The sequence below is a fragment of the Leopardus geoffroyi genome, chromosome A3 (genome assembly GCF_018350155.1).
Source record: "Leopardus geoffroyi isolate Oge1 chromosome A3, O.geoffroyi_Oge1_pat1.0, whole genome shotgun sequence".
In the NCBI taxonomy this organism is placed as follows: Eukaryota; Metazoa; Chordata; class Mammalia; order Carnivora; family Felidae; genus Leopardus; species Leopardus geoffroyi.
The window spans coordinates 23,597,443-23,616,611 of NC_059336.1; the positions used below are offsets into that span (position 1 = coordinate 23,597,443).

General features: G+C 39.3%; 1 protein-coding gene across 17 annotated transcripts in view; it reads left to right on the forward strand.

The window, feature by feature from the left end:
- The first annotated feature begins 957 nt into the window (after window positions 1-957).
- LOC123580276 (RNA-binding protein 12) overlaps window positions 958-19,169 on the forward strand; it is a 34,965-nt gene continuing 16,753 nt past the window's right edge. Inside the window, exons 1-4 of one of the 17 annotated variants that reach the window (XM_045444791.1) lie at window positions 1,034-1,186; window positions 2,696-2,830; window positions 6,878-6,962; window positions 9,847-15,007. In XM_045444791.1, the coding sequence (XP_045300747.1) occupies window positions 9,869-12,700 (2,832 nt within the window). In that variant the 5' untranslated portion in view covers window positions 1,034-1,186; window positions 2,696-2,830; window positions 6,878-6,962; window positions 9,847-9,868 and the 3' untranslated portion in view covers window positions 12,701-15,007. Of the gene's footprint in view, window positions 1,873-2,695; window positions 2,831-6,877; window positions 6,963-9,846; window positions 15,008-19,169 lie in introns of those variants that run through there. The other 16 variants (XM_045444792.1, XM_045444793.1, XM_045444809.1 and 13 more) reach the window with 16 other exon arrangements.

The following is a 19,169-nucleotide window of genomic DNA, read 5'->3' on the forward strand; positions in this document are numbered from 1 at the left end:
AGGAAGACAGAGTTTGGGGATAAAGAGGAAAGGTAGTTTTATTACTTCCAGGCAAAGGAGGCTGCAGCAGACTTAATGCCTTCAAAACTGGAGACCCGCTCTGGATAAAAGGCTAAGGAGTTTTATAGGAAAATACAGGATCTGGGTGGTTTGGATAGGAACCTGGTAGCATTTGAGCCGTATTGGTTAGGTCTTCATCGTGGTCTCATGACTAGCGCTGGCAATGGCCATCTGAGTCTCATTACTAGACATACGTTGAGGTAAGCGAGAGGTCAACATTGATGCGGAGTTCCTGGAACAAATGATTCTACCAAAACAAAAAACAAACAAAAAACAAACAAAAAAACCCAAAACAAAACAAAAAGAGGGTAGGCAGAAGCTTTAAGAATGAGGAAGAGAGGGAAAATATTGTTCAAATATTTGCTGAAGCTGAAGCTGGAATGTATCCATCTTAATTTCTATCCATCTTTACATTTCTATGATGGTTTCAATCACGATAATTGAGTATAGGCAGGGAGAGTGCACAGCATGAGAATAATTTTTTCTATAATATAGTAATACTGAATACTAAATACAATACTTAATACTAAGATGCAGCCCGTTAATGAACACTAGTGGGTAAGGCTCCCTGGATTTACATTTTTAACTGGGAAAAAAAAAATAGGTTTTGGTTCTTGTGTTAGGGCATTGCCAACAGAACCGGGCACTACTTTGTGGTCCATTTCATCCTTGACACACTGCGCGAAGAAGGCATTATTTCTTCCCTTTCGTAGAGCTCGAAGAAGTGAAGCAATTTGCACAACGTTCCGCAGTGAACGGGCCACCCAGGTACTCTTTCCCATCTCACCGAGCAGCGCCTTTCTCCTAAGGCGGGGCTAGTGCGCAAACGTCGTACGTACGGACTCAAAGCTCCTCTCGCCACAAATACCCGCAACTTCCGGGAGATTGCTCAAGAACCTCCCGGCGCTTGCGCCGCGCCGCCCCGTGATGTCACCACTCCGTCCCGCCCCTGCTGGAACGCGGAGCTGCCGAGCGGGCTGTCGGCCATTTTGTGAAGCGGCGAAAGAGGTGGTGGCTGCTGTGGGCTCCGGGAAGCCGTTCGGGCTGGGGCTGTCGGCCGCGGGGCGGAGGCACTCGCGCGGGGGGTAACTCGGGTCTGGGTTCGGGTGCCGCGCAGCTCTCCCCGGTAAGACTCCCGCAGCCCGGAACGGGCGGGGCTGTGCGGGGCTCGAGCCGCCCCTTGGTGGCCCGGGGCGGGGCCTTCGGAGGCCTCCGAGCCCGCCGCAGCGAGCGCCCCACACAAAAGGGTCGCGGCATGGCTGCGGGGGCTTGGGGCGCCGTGTGCGCCTTTGAAGCCTGAGAGGATGCAGGAAGGAGGCAAGAGAGGATAAGCCTGCATACCGAAGTGGGGACGAGGCCATAGTGAGGACGCCCCCGTGGTCTGAGGGAGGAGGCCACAGCTGGGTGGCCCAGCGGCCTGAGAACTAACGGGGATTGCAGTGAAAACACACCTACATCCCGAATGAGCCAGATTTTCTGCGCCTCCCAAAAGAGACAGAGATTGTAACTCCATCTCTGTGTCCCGAACTGAGGAGATAAACGTAGTGAGGACACTCCCTTCTTCCGAAGTGGAAAGGAGGCCCCGGTGGCCTAACAGGAAAAGGGGACTACAGTCAGGACACATATATGGGGAGGAAGCTGTAGTCGTTACACTCCTCTGAGTCTAGGAAGGAAGTCAAAACTGGTCGCCTTCGTGGCCTGAAGGTGGAGGGGGTTGCAGGGAAATGCTTCCCAGGCTCAGCGCTGGGCGGGGCTTACCCTTGAGGGTGTCGGCGATTTGAGAAGCCGGCCTCTGTAGCGAGAAAAGTGGGGGTGAGTACGCCTCCCAGGCCTCTGAGAATTGTAGTGAGGTACCAGATCTTTGGTCCCCAAGTAGGGAAGGGGCTGCAGTGAGGACCACCTTTACATATCCCTTGGAAGAGAGCCTCCCGCTCTGAAAGAGGAGGAGGTGCAATAGAATGTGGAGGTTGGGTGCTTTTGATGAGTGAGTTGAGTTTGTCTAGCGGAAGCTGGAGGTGCTAGTTGGCAGCCACGTGAAATAGGTGGGAGGGGCTTTGAGGATCTACAGGTTAGTGTTGGGGTTGGATACCAGTGCAGGAGGCTTAGCTGCCAGATTGCAAATGCATGGACTTTATGTGTGCCTGTAATGTGTGCTTTATAGTGAAAAATCTAAGCGGCTACGGTGAAGGTTACTTTGGGTTATTCAGCACAAAACATGCTGGGAGTTTTGTATACTGTGTTGCAGGCTCCGTAGGAGAGGTTTCTGGACCCTAGAACCATCCTAAAACCCTGGATTTCCAGAGGTGACCTAATGTAAATTGTGGTAGTTGTTCGGAACCATTCTGTATTATTCAAGAATAGTGTAATTCCGCTCAATATAACCCGAGAGAAAAAGTAATTGCAACTGAAGGACTGTTGAAGGAGAGACTTATGACTGGAGTATTTCTCTTACAGCTTCTTGATTGAATGGTTTAAAATGGTGTGATTTTTGTAAAATGCAGTGTTAGTAACATGTATTGCCTTGGACTTTGTAATCTAGTTTGTATTGTTATGTATTTCAGAGCGTTTGCAGTTGAAAAGTGTCCTACAAATCTGCACATACAGGCTTGTTTCGTGTTTGTTTGTTTAATTACAGAAATATACAAGACTGGGTTGTACTTGTTTTTGAAATTTGGTGGTTTTGAACGAAAGGAGGATTTCTGGACTTTGTGGGAAGTAATTGTGTTCAGGCATTTTCCAAGATTATAAAAAGTTGAAAGAACTGTTACAGGTGGTTATAATAATTTTATGGTAATTTTTTAAGAAAATGAAATGTTTGCCCTGTTTGTATAAAGGTTGAGGGATGTGCTCAGTATTATTACTGGAAATTTTTTTTTAACGTAACAGGGAATGCATTTATATTATCTTTATATGCTCAATTAAGTATTTTATGGATTGTAATGCATCATTTGTATTTTTCTTATGATATCTGTTAGGTGAAAAATGTGAAGGTTGAGAAACCATTGTGGTGATTACTTGGGACATATTGTTATGTGCTAATATCAGTATACTTCTGGCTTCTTTCACTTTCTTGTGACATGCCAAATGTTTCAGTGGTTGCATATTGAGAGTTTGGGGGTTATTGGTACAATTTTTAGATGTGAAACTTGATTTTGTCAGCCAGTGTGTTCCTGGAATTCAGTGACCATGTTCATACTGTTTTCATTCCATTTTGTAGAGAGCCACTTCATCTTTCAGCTTGAATGAATGTTTTCCTCCGTAGATGTTGTAGAAAGAACTTCTAAGAGTCAGTAATGGTTGCACAAAAGATGCTTTTTAGATATCTATCCCTAAAATCTAGAGACTGTCGTCCATTTCTGTATCTTCTGCCCCGGCCACAAGTGCTTAATAAATGTTCGTGATATAAATGAATGTTAAATATTTTAGGTCAGCTAAACAGAAAAATAACTTCACCTAATTGATAGTTTAACACACTTTACTACCACCGCTCATATACCTTCTGGTTTGCAAAGAGTTTATTTTATTAAATTTTAAGCCACCTTTCAAGTCTTAAGACCAATAGGGAGGGTTTACATGGTTGGCTAGGTTAGAAGTAATATTGTTGCTTTTAAGTTTAAATCAAGTAAGATGATGGACATATTTATTGGCATGGGGGGGGGATTGAAAAATAATATAGTCGTTTTGGCAGGAGGGATATATCTCTTATTTAGAAATGTCTTTTGGTTTGCTGCTTTTGATAACTGACTGCAGGCTAATGGGAAAGTTGAGTAACGAACTATCTAAAGGATTCATGTCCCTCAGTGTCAGAAGAATTGTTTCATTAAGAATGATTCCAGAATCTGAAGTGTGATCCATTTGGGGTTGGGAACACAATCAAGTGGATGAAGCGGTTGGTTTTTTTTTTTTTTTTTTTTTTTTTCTGTAATGCCTACCATACTGTGATTATTCGGCTTATGGCATTGTACCCATTATGATTGGTTCTCTGTTGCTCATGTCTGAGGTGACATTTGAGGGGTGCTGCTTTTTGTATTTTTAAATCTAAAGAACTTTGGCTCTTCTGTATCTGATTACTGAACAAAGTTAAAATTCACTTTTTGATGTTTATCACCAGATGAAGAGTGGAAATGGTTAAGTTTTGGTTTGTACCTTGACTTCCTGATAAAGAGGATTGTTGTCATTTTATTCTGAAATCTCAAATGGTTGAAATGGCTAGTAAATACGAAAATATGTCGTGTCATAATATGCTAAATGTTCATAGCAAGTATTTGTAATTTGTTCATGTTTCTGGTATTTGTAAAGCTGAAGTAAAGCCACTATGTTAGGATTAATTCCTAACATAAAGCAGAAAAATATACTAGAGCAACCTTCTTGTTTTAGATCTTCTGATACAAGTGAATTTAATGGCACTTTGGGCCCATTTTCTCCTTCCTATCTTTATGCTTTATGAATAGGTTAAAAAAATATGTGCTTTAGATGTTTTGTTTCATAGAATTGTTTTCAGTCTTACCCTTCTAAAATTCACAAAAGCTTAAGCTGGTTGGAGTGGATTTTTCATGTTGGGATCCTTCATTCCATTGCTAGCTGATAATTTAGAACCCAGGGATGAGTAGGTTCTTGGAAAACAGTGGTGCCTCTTAAATTGTTGTGCTCTTTACAGGGTGAGGTGTTGAAAACAAAAGCACTCAGTTCTCAGTTTTGATTTACTTTGTCCATTTGAAGGAAGAGGTGGAACACCAAGAGTTGTGAGCTTCTAGCTTCTAGCTTCTAGCCTGAACTTTTCTGCATACTTTTCCTTGGTATGGATTGATATGGATATGGGCCTTCCCCTTTGCTTAAATAGAAAAGATTCACAAATTTATGCCTAGATTGATTTTGTATTTTATTTTATTATTTATTTTTAAATGTTTATTTATTTTGAGAGAGAGAGCTCAAGCAAGGGAGGGGCAGAGAGAGGGGGGTACAGAGGATCCAAACGGGGCTCAAACCCACAAGCCTTGAACCCACAAGCCATGAGATCGTGACCTGAGCTGGAGTTGGATGCTTAATCAGCTGAGCCACCCAGGCGCCCCCTGATTTTGGAATTTAAATTTAACAATGTAAAATTTGAACGAGGCATCTGCCAAATTCACCTGGGCCTTTCAACTTTTTCTTGTGGAATGAGACATTTCCTTGTTATAGTAATTTCTGGCAACCCTTTAGAAATTTTTTGAATATAGGCCTGGTGTGTTCCTTTGGGCTTAACTGGCTGACTCTGATCTTGTTCCTCTCCAGATGGACATATGGAACCTTGTTGGGTCTGGAAGGGAAGAAGCTGGGGAACCTGTTTCCCGTATTATCTTCAGGGCACATGTCCTGGCCCCATACCAGACATTTTGAATTGGAATCTCCAGTAGGAGATCATCTGTTAATCACAAATGCTTAACTAGAAAATTACTCTGGTTCTGTTGGTCATAGAGTCCAACTAGTACATTTAGAAAATAATATTGCAGAAATTCTTGCTCTTCTCATTGAGCACAGCCTTTACCTAAAGCAGGCTTTTTTCTATTTCATGCTTCCCTTTGTGACCTGTTAGATAAACTTTTAGGTGTGGCTTTTAAATAAAGAGTTTTAAAACTCTTTAAACATAATTAGAACTGATTTGTACAACATATAAAAGAATGGTACAGTGCTCTGGGTTTTTGAAAGCATTGTTAATGACATTTGCATAGCTTTTGTGGCAAAAAAAAATCTCATTCTTAAGTAATTTGAGTAATTGTTTACAAGATGTTTAGCTCGTCCTTTAGAAAAAGTTTAGAGTAACACTAAAAGTTTTTAAAGTTTTACTTTTTGGCGATGAATATTAAGCACTGGTGGTATCTTGAAAGATAGTTAAAAATGTGCATCATTCTAAGTAGTGTTCTATTGGTAATCTTAATACTTAACAGTGACAATTTTTTTCTCTGTTTCTCTAAATTAAAAAATGATCTTTTGAAAGTAATTGTCTGATCATTTGGTCTTCTGTGTTGCTTGTGAATTGTTTATAACTTCATGGTTTGGGAGAAATTCCAGTAAGACATGAGTGACTCGTTTTTACTTTGGGAGGTATTCTTAATATGCCAGACATTTTTAGTTTAGTTTTTTTGTTTGTTTTTTGTTTTTATGAGTTTCTTGGAACAGTTTTGGTGTTAGAAGGAAAAAGCACTTTTCCTTAAGATTTTGAACCCCACTGGTTTTAAATAGGAATTAGTCCTTAGAGCCTGAACTTTCTCTTCATTTATATTTCTTGGTTCTTGATGCTATTTTGGTGCAAAGGAAAATATTTTGAAAGTAATTCCAAGAATTTCTATAAGTACACTTGAATTGATGACTGTCATTTGTCTTGGAACTGTTATTGTGCAAACTTGTGCTTCTTCATCAAACATTTGGTGGGACCTAAGGGAATAGGTCATAGTTGGACTTGTGTTGATGGAATTTTCTGGACTGGTTTAATCATCAAGTAACAAAAGTAATTATCAACTGTGAAGCTGAGCTCTATGATTGTTTTCGTTTTTAATTGATTCATTCTTGGACTAATTTATGGCACATTCTTAATGTATGTAAATATATTATGTTTTGAGAGATACTCAAATTTGAAAGCAATACCAAGTAAGAAGCATGTGTGGGATTTTGGTACATGTGTTTCTTTCTTTCTTCTTTTTTTTTTTTTTTTTATATTCATTCTAATGAAGTACTCTGGTGGTTTCAGACTCGCCTTCATAATGTACAGTTCAGTGTGGCCTGTGCGTGTTGTTTTGTGTTTCCTGCATTGATTTTTGCCTCCATTTATTCTCTATTGCAGTCTAAAAGTTGGTTTTAATTGGTTGCCCACAGGATTGACTTGGCCTCTACTTCTTGTTAAGAAAATACATCTCTTGTTTTATCAGGTAAGAGATTTTGAATAGAGGGTTTGTTTTTATACAAATTAAAATGAGATAGCTTATTTAGTAACATGAAAATATGTGTAGCAGCTGAATTGTGGGGGATTTTCTTTTGCTTTTTTTTAACAGTCTTATCTGAGGGATGGGGGTGGGGTGGACTGGGTGCTTTGAACAGTTGTTGCTTTCTTTGGGGGTCAGTCTTATTTAGATGCATTTCTCCTGCTGAATTCCTGATTATTAGGCAGTAAGTAGCTGTTTTTTTTCCTCATTGTAGCATTCTAGACTAATTACAAATATAGGTGCTTGTTATTGGTATGGTTTTTTAATATTCCTTTGAGGTATAGGTATAGATAATGGGTCATGTGTTTTAGAATACATATTTTGACTTTAGATGGAATTTTAGTGATTGGAATCTAACCCTCTTGTTAAATAGCAAAGGTAGGCTCAAGGTAGTTGAAATGACTTACCTGTCAAACAGGCGCTTAGTAGCAGAATAGCAGATCTTAACTTCATATTTTTTTGGAACCTGAAAACTGTTTTTCACTTTAGATGGCTTTATGAATAAGTCTTATGCTCTACTTTGGTTTAATCCTCAGCCCTTTTTCTAGCTGGTAATCTGGGCAGATTTTCAGTGTCATGTTTTCGTATGTACTTTGCGCAGACTTTCACTACATCCCTTCTCTTAGTAGCAGATGGTTTTTGAAGAGTTGCTGTGTGTGTCACTTTAGCCCTGTGTTTAATTTTTCTGTTCTTGGGACCATATCAAATTCCCATTTTACTGTCCCAGTGTAAACCAACATCTCTATCTCTCAAGTCTTTTTGGGTGCCTAGACTACTTATCCATGATGTTTCCCCCATATAGTGATTAAATGATAAAGCATTTTTTAAAGTTGAACGGGAATACTGTCTTAATTTTGCATATAGCTAATATGCTAGAGATAGTAAGGAATGAGAATTTAATGACTTGGAGTTGTCTTGATGAGCTTTCATATAGATTGCTAAGTAGTAAATAAGAGAAAAGAGTTTGTTGGTGTGATTAATTTTTTTAGTATTAATTTTTCTTGCTGACTCTTGCAAACCAAAAACGAAAGGCTTCCCTCCTCACCCAGATTTCTAGTGTTTGATAATGGTCTCATAAGAGCATTTTCTGTTTGCCAATCCATCTTTCTGGATTAAATTTGAAAGTAGCTTTTATTTTTGTGTATGTGTGTGAGAAAACCGTCAAAGCCAAACAGTATATTTCTGTTTTGTGTACAGCAGTCATAATGGTTGAGATATAATTACAGATTTTATTTCATCAAATTGATATTCACATAATATTTGACATGAAAAACTATTTTCATGAGGTTTACAGGATTCTTAGAGCTTGCAGCAGGAAACTTTGGTCTTTTAATGTTCCTGTTTGAAAAGTGTTAAAACCAAACTCAAGTCATTTATAATTTTCCTGAGGTCACAGAGCTAGTTATATATGTATATGTTTTTTAAAGTTTATTTATTTTGAGAGAGAGTCGGGGAGGACCAGAGAGAGAGAATCCTAAACAGGCTCCATGTTGTCGGCGCGAAGCCTGATCATGGGACTCAAATTTACAAACTGTGAGATCATGACCTGAGTAAAAGTCAGACCCTTAACCAACTGACAGAGCCACCCAGGTGCCTCTAATAGGTTTATATTTAAAAGTTGATATTTAAGATGGATTGGAAAATACCCTATGTTATTGACCACATAAATTTCAAATTAATATTTTTTCTAGTCCCAAGAATTTGTTTTGTATCAGTTTACAAAGGGCTGCCCTTGCATTTACACTTGAAAGCCGTAAGAACTGAAATAGTGAAATTTTACTTAAATCTGGGAGAAACTTTTCTTTTCGACTAGTTAAACATGAGACATCTAAGGAGATCAGTGAGCTCCCAGAAATTCCACAGGAATTACATTGGGTAGGAGACTATAACAATCACTGAATAAAGTTTATATACCCTAGTTCTTTTTAAAACAAAAAAATACCCTTTTTTTTTTATTATCAGCCTTCTGTGAGAAAAATGAACGTGTGTGTGTGTGTATTGGTAGGTTTGGGAATGAGTCATTGGATCTGAGTTTTAATTAAAATAGCTTTGGTGAATGGCACTGTAACCAGGTTCTATTTTTTGGAGTGACGACTATGGATAACTAAGATTTTGGCTATTTTATTCAGTAGTTCTTTGGATTCTTAGTATGTATTAACCTTGTTTGTAGTAACTAATTCCATATGTAGTTTTCTTTAATAAATAGAGCTGTAATGCAGATTGAAGAGTTTTAGGATGAAATATGGAATCAGTTCTCATTTGAGACTTGAATCTACTTTAGTGTTAATTATTTGTAATTCATTAGTATTCCAGTCTTCTGTTTCTCTTTTGCATTTTGAGATTGAGTCATATAAAATGACACTGATAATTCTACAAAGTTGTCAAGTTTATAAAGGAAAATGCTAAGTCACTTTTAAATATTAACTTTGATACATCCTTTGCATGCTTTCCCCCTGCAGACTGTTAAACTTTGTGTCCTGATCTGATTTACACATTTCTTTTAAATCTTACTGAATAATTAGTGGTCTGAGTGATATAATTGGTGATTTTACTTTCATTATGGTGGTTTTTTTTCCTGAAACTTTTGAGTCATAGGACTGAACTTCTGTTTACAGAATTAATGCCTTTTGGAAGTTGAAATTGTCTAGGTTTTACATTGTAAACGGCACATAATATTCAGTTTTTAGAATATTCAAATTAAAAAACAAACAAACCCTACATTGCTTGAGATAGTTTGAGGGCCTAATAAGGTAGCTGGTCATTCTTGTAGCTAAAAACTTGGTGTGATGAACAGGAGTCTGACCTGGCCGTTGCCTTTTCTCATCTGCAGGTGTGTGTGGTTTCAGCGCAGCATGGCTGTGGTCATCCGTTTGCAAGGTCTCCCAATTGTGGCGGGGACCATGGACATTCGCCACTTCTTCTCTGGATTGACCATCCCTGATGGGGGCGTGCATATTGTAGGGGGTGAACTGGGTGAGGCTTTCATCGTTTTTGCCACTGATGAAGATGCAAGGCTTGGTATGATGCGCACAGGTGGTACAATTAAAGGGTCAAAAGTAACACTTTTGTTGAGTAGTAAAACGGAAATGCAGAATATGATTGAACTGAGTCGTAGGCGTTTTGAAACTGCCAACTTAGATATACCACCAGCAAATGCTAGTAGATCAGGACCGCCACCTAGCTCAGGAATGGGTGGCAGGGTAAACTTGCCTACAACAGTACCTAACTTTAATAATCCTTCACCCAGTGTAGTTACTGCCGCTACATCGGTTCATGAAAGCAACAAAAACATACAGACATTTTCCACAGCCAGCATAGGAACGGCTCCTCCAAATATGGGGGCTTCTTTTGGGAGCCCAACGTTTAGCTCAACCATTCCAAGCACAGCGTCTCCAATGAACACAGTCCCACCACCACCAATTCCTCCAATCCCAGCGATGCCATCTTTGCCACCAATGCCGTCCATTCCCCCAATACCAGTTCCTCCTCCGGTACCTACATTGCCTCCTGTGCCTCCTGTGCCCCCAATCCCTCCAGTCCCTTCTGTGCCACCCATGACCCCACTGCCACCCATGTCAGGCATGCCACCCTTGAACCCGCCACCTGTGGCCCCTCTACCTGCTGGAATGAATGGCTCTGGAGCACCTATGAATCTGAACAATAACCTGAACCCTGTGTTTCTGGGTCCATTGAATCCTGTTAACCCTATCCAGATGAACTCTCAAAGCAGTGTGAAACCACTTCCCATCAACCCCGATGATCTGTATGTCAGTGTACATGGTATGCCCTTTTCTGCAATGGAAAATGATGTCAGAGATTTTTTCCATGGGCTCCGTGTTGATGCAGTGCATTTGTTGAAAGATCATGTAGGTCGAAATAATGGGAACGGATTGGTTAAATTTCTCTCCCCTCAAGATACATTTGAAGCTTTGAAAAGAAACAGAATGCTGATGATTCAACGCTATGTGGAAGTTAGTCCTGCCACAGAGAGACAGTGGGTAGCTGCTGGAGGCCATATCACTTTTAAGCAAAGTATAGGACCTTCTGGACAAACCCATCCCCCACCTCAGACACTTCCCAGGTCAAAATCGCCCAGTGGGCAGAAAAGGTCGAGGTCAAGATCACCACATGAGGCTGGTTTTTGTGTTTACTTGAAAGGGCTACCATTTGAAGCAGAAAACAAACATGTCATTGATTTTTTTAAAAAGTTGGATATTGTGGAAGATAGTATTTATATCGCTTATGGACCCAATGGGAAAGCAACTGGTGAAGGCTTCGTAGAATTCAGAAATGAGGCTGACTATAAGGCTGCTCTGTGTCGTCATAAACAATACATGGGCAATCGCTTTATTCAAGTTCATCCAATTACTAAGAAAGGTATGCTAGAAAAGATAGATATGATTCGTAAAAGACTGCAGAACTTCAGCTATGACCAGAGGGAAATGATGTTAAATCCGGAGGGGGATGTCAGCTCTGCCAAAGTCTGTGCTCACATAACAAATATTCCATTCAGCATTACCAAGATGGATGTTCTTCAGTTCCTAGAAGGAATCCCAGTGGATGAAAATGCTGTACATGTTCTTGTTGATAACAATGGGCAAGGTCTAGGACAGGCATTGGTTCAGTTTAAAAATGAAGATGATGCACGTAAGTCTGAACGCTTACACCGTAAAAAACTTAACGGGAGAGAAGCTTTTGTTCATGTAGTTACTCTAGAAGATATGAGAGAAATTGAGAAAAATCCCCCTGCCCAAGGAAAAAAAGGGTTAAAGATACCTGTGCCAGGTAATCCTGCAGTTCCAGGAGTGCCCAGTGTGGGAATGCCCAATGCGGGAATGCCCAATGCGGGAATGCCCAGTACAGGAATGCCCGGTGCGGGAATTCCTGGTACAGGAATGCCCGGTGCTGGAATGCCTGGTGCCGGAATGCCCGGTGCCGGAATGCCCGGTGCCGGAATGCCTGGTGCGGGAATGCCCGGTGGAGGAATGCCTGGTGCAGGAGGTGAAGAACATGCCTTCCTGACTGTAGGATCTAAGGAGGCCAACAATGGGCCTCCATTTAACTTTCCTGGTAATTTTGGCGGGTCGAATGCCTTTGGGCCACCACTCCCTCCTCCAGGATTAGGAGGGGCCTTTGGTGATGCTAGGCCTGGTATGCCTTCAGTTGGAAATAGTGGTTTGCCTGGTCTAGGACTGGATGTTCCAGGTTTTGGAGGTGGACCAAATAATTTAAGTGGGCCAGGATTTGCAGGAGGCCCTCAGAATTTTGGAAATGGCCCTGGTAGTTTAGGTGGCCCCCCAGGTTTTGGAAGTGGCCCTCCTGGTCTTGGAAGTGCACCTGGGCATTTGAGTGGGCCGCCAGCCTTTGGGCCTGGCCCTGGGCCTGGGCCTGGCCCAATTCACATTGGTGGACCCCCTGGCTTTGGATCTAGTTCTGGAAAACCAGGACCAACAGTAATTAAAGTGCAGAATATGCCCTTTACTGTGTCTATTGATGAGATTTTAGATTTCTTTTATGGCTATCAAGTGATCCCAGGCTCAGTGTGTTTAAAATACAATGAAAAAGGTATGCCCACAGGCGAAGCCATGGTGGCCTTTGAATCTCGGGATGAAGCCACAGCTGCTGTCATTGACTTAAATGACAGACCTATAGGCTCAAGGAAAGTAAAACTTGTCTTAGGGTAGCTGTTCACATCAATTCTTTATAGGGTAGATCTTCATAGTGCTGTGATTAATGCATCCAGATTGTTTTCCTAGTATTTCCAGGTTAGAACCTGTGGATTGTTTCAATTGCATATAGATTGGTTTCTATAACATAGAGCATTGGTTGACTGTTTACAGAAGATTCACTACCAGTATAAATATTGCTGTATGTTACAGTAAAGCTATCTGGAGAGAACACAAAAATGATTTTGGCATACCATTAGAGAAACCATTTGTAAAACACAAATGACCATATAAAGCTTATCAAGGAGTCTCTAGATTGGTTTTGTTTTATATCATATGAGATGAAGAAAATAGAAATGTCAATAGAGCTCATTAAGGGTGCTCTTGCCAGCTGCTGAAAAATAGAAGTTGGCTACTCTTGGAATTTGGTTTAAAGCTGGACAGATTTGCTTTGTTATAGGGTCAAAGCTTTGTCTAAAGTCCTCATTTTCTTTTAAAATTGAATAAAATCTCTGTATACAGATTCACTGTATGTACCTTTATTGCTTCTTGAGGGTTCTTGCTGTATAGACAGTCCTGCTTCTGAAGTTGCTGCTTTTTTGTTTGCCTAATTGACTCATTTGTAAATGAGCAGAACTGTTCTTGTTGTTGTTGTTTTAATATAAAACTCCACACTTGGTTTGTGCTATAACCTTGAACTTTGATTTCTAATGTCACACTTAAAACTGTGTGAAATAAGTACTTTTGCCACAAAAATAAAATATGGAGTCCTCTACCTACCAGAGCCTTTTTGGTTTGACCGCCATGTTTTAGTTTAGTCAGTTTAAAAATTGTTCATGTTGTTTGGATGGCATCAAAAACCCGAAACCATTTGTAATAATCATTGCTTAAGATGCTGGATTTGAAGTCCTCTCCATGATGGACTGATATTCTGGCAATTTTGTTCTGTCCCAAATTTGTGTGAAATTTTGGCCTGTAACTAAACAAAGAGGGTCCATTTATAAGAAAGAGCATTATTATATCTAGTTTTGTTTTTTTTTTAACTGAAGTTGAAATTGTTAGCTTTGTTAGCAATAGTGTTATAGAATAAAAGATCCATAAGCGGTTCCATAGATGTGCATTTAATCCTGTTACTTTGGGGCTTTTTGGTCTAGTTGTTTGATCAGGAGCCTATTTATAAAAATTCTTCATAAGGAGTACAAGTGCAGCTGCCAGAGGGGAGAGAATTGAGACTCTTTGCCCTTTCATACTCTTTTCTTTGGCATTCAGGACACTAAGGCAGGAGGACCACATGGGTTCTGGTTGGTAAGTGTCCTTGTCATGAAAACATTTGCCTTACAACATCCTGCTCACTGATACAAAAGGCTCTACTTATGGTTACTTTCCTTCTTAGTTAAAATGCTCTAAAGATGTGTCACATTATATTATAAACATATGGAATGGGAGATTGGTGAGATACCATGAAAAACAAATTTTGTCTTACTTGGGCCTCTGTCTTGGTTTGAAACATTCCCAACATTTCCTGCAAATCAATGTACTTACAAAGGGGTCAGCCTTTTAAAAGAAGTATTTCCTGTTTAAAAAAAAAAAATAGTGCCTTTTTGGTGTTGCAAGTCAGTGGAACACTGAAATACAGAGTCTCGTATAATTTAGAGTTAAGAGTGGTAACAGTTTCATTTGTGTGATAAGATTTGGAGAGACTTTTCATCACTACAATCTTAGAGGATTGACAGTACAGGATTTTTTGTTTAGGGAGAGGATTATTTAGACTTTCAAAGAAGACATGGCTGTGTTGTGGGTCTTTTGACAATTCATGAATGCATATTCGCTTTGACAGATCACTAGATATTGCCTCCTCAACTAAAAAAGCAATATGATGTTTATATATGCTGTTCAATTTAAGTTTTCTATTAAGTAATCATTTCTCGTTCCAAAGACCAAGTGCAGAAAACTTCAGCGCTGCTTGGGAGTCTTATTTCAACTGCAGTTTATTTTCCCCATTGGAGAGCTGACTATTTTCATTTTAGAAAAATGGGTTGTTTGAAGATGAAAGCCTTTTATCTTTTTTCCACAGTTTATTTTGGTTATATGTTCGTACAATCTTATTAAATATTTCATATACTTTATTGCAACTACTTTGTTATTTCTACATCTTAGATAAATGCTGAAAAGGAAAACTTGATTTCATTGTTCATCAAATTAAATAAATTAAGAAAATAGTGGTTTGTGTAGAAATTGGAGAGAACTGTGTTTCATATTTGGTTGAGTCACAACAGTGCTTCTCGTTGTGAAATGTAATTAAATGCTTTGCCCTCTGGAACTTGATTTTTGTGTATCTGAGACTTATTAATATAGTGCTAACTGCTAAGCATACTGTTCATCTTGTTCTGGGCATTGGAGTTTGAGTTTTAAAAAATTCTTGAAAATATGCTCTGTGAAATTATTCATACCTCTCTTCCTGCAAATTTTCTCATAACTAGGTTTGGGGTAAAAATGAATTTCTTTCTCATTTGCTTTGTATGGTATGAAGGATTTGTAAAGCTTTGCTTAAAGTTGTGTGCATTTGTAAACACTATCATGATATTTTCAATTTTCTGTGTAAATTTTGTCTGTTTTTGGTGACATGAACGGAAGAGAATCTTTTCCTTTAGGATTAATTCCCTCCGCACCCCCTTGCTGGGGTGTTTTGGTTTTTTTAGTTTAAAGGATTAGAGAAATCTACAAAATGTATTTTATAAAAAAGCAATTTTGTAAACTTTTTCTGAACTCGGGTGAAACGTTTAGTTCACAAGCAAAATTTGGAGGTGTATTCTGTGTTTAATACTGTAGTTTGGATGTATAATTATTAGTGGTTTTTGGGTTTTTTTTTTGTTTGTTTTTTTGTTTTTTTGTTTTTAACGCAACACTGTTAAGTGAAATGTAGTTCCTAGCTTTGTGCTCCAAATTGTCAAAGCATCAACCGTGAAAATTGCATTAGGAAACTTTTTATTCACAATTTCAGAGAGTAATGTTCAGTGTAATTAGGTCAGTCTTAACACACCGGATGAAAATCTAGGGCCGTGTATGTACGTAAGCAAACATACCTTGGATAAAATAAGGATCCATGAAAGCCTTAATCAAACTCAAAGTCCTTTTTATTGGATTCTGTCATTGTGTACAGGCGTGGGTCAAGTGTTTAAAAATAAATCCACTCATCAATTTCAAGAACATTTAAAAATGAGTAAAGAAACTGTAAAGTTGCTGCTAGTTAAATCTTCTGTAAGAATTCCTGGCAGTGATCACTTTTAAAACTTTCCCAACTCTTGCAAAATTACCACACTTAAGTAGTTTTACCGGCAGTTCTACAGTAGTCCAAGCTTTAGAAACCAAACACAATAAAACGATTCATTGCCAGTATGGCCACAACATTGCCAGCAAATACTGCCTTGGCATCATTCAGCAGAGGTTTTTGTTTATAAAGATGAAGTCTTGAATACTGTTCAATAAACTTGTCACAAAATAAAAGAGGCTGATGCTTTTAATGCTTTACACAAGAGTACTCTATTGAGCTATACCATCAGGGTTTTTTGTTTATTTGTTTTGTTTTGTTTTTAACTCCTACAAATACTTTGTGCCTTTGGAAAGATGGATTTGGTGATCTTGGAGGTAACCATTGTTGCTTATCCTTGTCTGCTAATGCTGAAGTGTGGAAAGAAGATACCTGGAACGGCAGGGAGGAAACTTGATTCTAGGTCAAATCTGTGGTATCCACCTTTTCAGACTTTTATCTTGTGTGCTTTGCTAGCAAGCCACTTCGTTATGTGGACTCAGAAAGTATGAGAAACCAGATCTTCTTTTTACAGAGGGAGTCTTAAAGGGGGCTGTGAATTGTCTTTTTAAAAAACTGATTAAGAAATGGAAAAAAATCTTCAGAATGCATTGTCAGTTGCACATACTTCTAAAGCTTTTTCTTTTTTGTTTACTTATTCTTGTATTAGTATGTGAGGTGTTTTGAGGTGTGGGAGAGGAATCAAAAATACTGCTGCTTTCTGACATTGATGCTCTGGTTTTGTCCCTTCCAAATTTGTTCAACTGCAAAAAAAAATTAGCAAATGAAAAGTTTCCATAAACTCCAGAGGCCTTAAAAAAATCTGGATTGGAGTTGCAGATAAACTAGTGGGCTATTCCTTTTAACCAAAGCTCTTGAATAATATAACTTTTACCTTTATCACGAAAGTTTTTAGTCTGTTTTGAGTTTCAATACTGAAGTTGTTTTAGAGGGGTTTAGACTTAAACATACTTAATTCCAGGTGGTTGCTGAACTGTTCTAAAATTATGAAGGTTTGACTAAGCATTTGAAAAATCACAGGGTGAAATCAGCTGCCTACAGATACCCAGAATGGCCCTTACCATCTTAAAGGGATAGACTGTATGCTAATAATACATTTCGTTTTCTTGTTCAGGAGAGAGCCCTCACTTTGACTCATTGTTGTCTGCTTTCCAGTGTTTTACAGCAAGAAGTGGTTTAGCAGTTTGTGCATCGCCACCATTCTCCTTACTCCCCAAAAGTAGAGCTTTTATGGGATATGAGAATCTGAATCTAAGAATACGCTTTTTAATTAAAAAATTGCTTGGTGTCAGTTTTGTCTTTTTAGTATAAAATCTGATAGATCGCATTGACTTATCTAAAATGTTCTGGAAAGAGTATACTCTGGTGGTGGCACAATTCTTTGATGCTATAGTGACTTTTCTGGAAAAACCCTTCTGTTTGTACCTGTTCATGTAAATGTTAATTCTTTACTGTGCTTCCTGGATTTATTCTTGTTGCCTTGAGCTACTTTATGCCAGATGATCTCAGAAGCTTCTTAGAATATGGCTCCTTTTCTGGATCAACGTAACTAACAATGAGCAACTAAGGTGGCACTGCTTTTCTACATATTGCTCTACTACTGAAGAGTACAGAAGGGGCAAAAAAATAAAGCCACTTGATGAAAGCATTCTAGCCCCGGGGCAGAAATCTGGTGGCAGGAAATAGTGCTGAGGCAAATCTCATTAGCTTTTATCTTTTAATTCTTTTAAGAGGCCCAGGAACCTTTCCCTAGTGAAAATGTTGATAGTTAAATCATAGATAGTAAGAAAAGTTGTAGAGAAGTGGCTAAATGACACAACAGACATTGGAATTGGCATCCCAGCTGAACCAGACATCTGGATTCTGATTTTAGTAACTTAATATTTCAAGTCATTTTTCCCAGTCAGCCAAAGGCTGTTTCATGTTGAGAGAAGGAGGAGGTGACTATTTGGGGAAAATAGAGGTATGACCAGCAGTGGAACATAATTCAATATGGACAGAGTCAGATGTTGAAGAATTGTAACACTCCCAGGAGTAAGCTGTGCTATATTCAAACAGGCTGCCCTTAGTGTTTGATTCTCTCTACATTCTGATACTGCCCGTTTCCCGCCTTTTACCTGCTTACAATACTAAGTCTACTGGTAACCAGGGCCATGAGTTTCTCACTGCTATCTCTGTAGTCTAGACTCTTAATGGTGGAGGGTTGGGGGGGGGGGGAGATGTGACCTCACTCACCATTCTTCATAAATAAGATTTGTCATTTAAGCATTTGTGCTACATACCAAATGTAACAACCACATTGTGCTACCGTAAGTCACCTGTTAGTCCTTGCAGAGTGGGGAAGGCTTAAGGGTAAAGAAATTGAGCTACTTTATTAAGGGGTCTTAAATCATACTAACTGGTGCTGTTGCTGATTTCATTTTCCTTTTGTTCCACTTGGAAGTGAGTTAATGCCATCCTCCACTACACTCCCCCACATAGAGTGTTGCTGTACAGAGATGGTCATGTCCTTTATACAGAACTCTTTCTGTGGTGTGGGCCTATGGGACCATCAGGGTCCCTCTGCTATAAATCTGGCTAAAGTGGAAAGACTAATGCAGCTCTTTCTGAAGTAGATGCTTCCAGTTACCTTGCTTTGATGATCATTGAATTGACAGGTTGGAATTGGAAATGTCTTTTGCCTCTGAGCTTTTAAGACCGTTTCACATGGATAATCAGCTTAGCCCTAGCAGTAACCCATGCTAACTAAATTTTTTGAGCAGTGTTATGCGCCCCGTACTTCCATGCTGTGGTAGAAAAGGAAGCAAAATAAAATGCCTGTTCTTAAAGACCTAAGGTCTTAAATTATACAAGTAAGTGCTCCATTGTACTTGTGCATGTACAGGGTACACTCATGTCCCACAGGAAATGGATAAAGGGTTTCCTGGCCAGTTGCTAAATGGTCAGACAGAACAAGTGTAATGGAAGCCTTGTGTGTAAGCTGAGGGAAGGCATGATCTCTAACCAAGGTTCTTGGGGACGTAATATTAATTTAGTAAAATGAAATGATTAATTGTGTGCAGGAACACAGTGACACTACCTAAAATGGTATTTGTTCTGGAGGCTCTTAAAATTGTTCCATAACAGTGTAGCCTGAGTGGTGTGACTGAGCTGAATGGT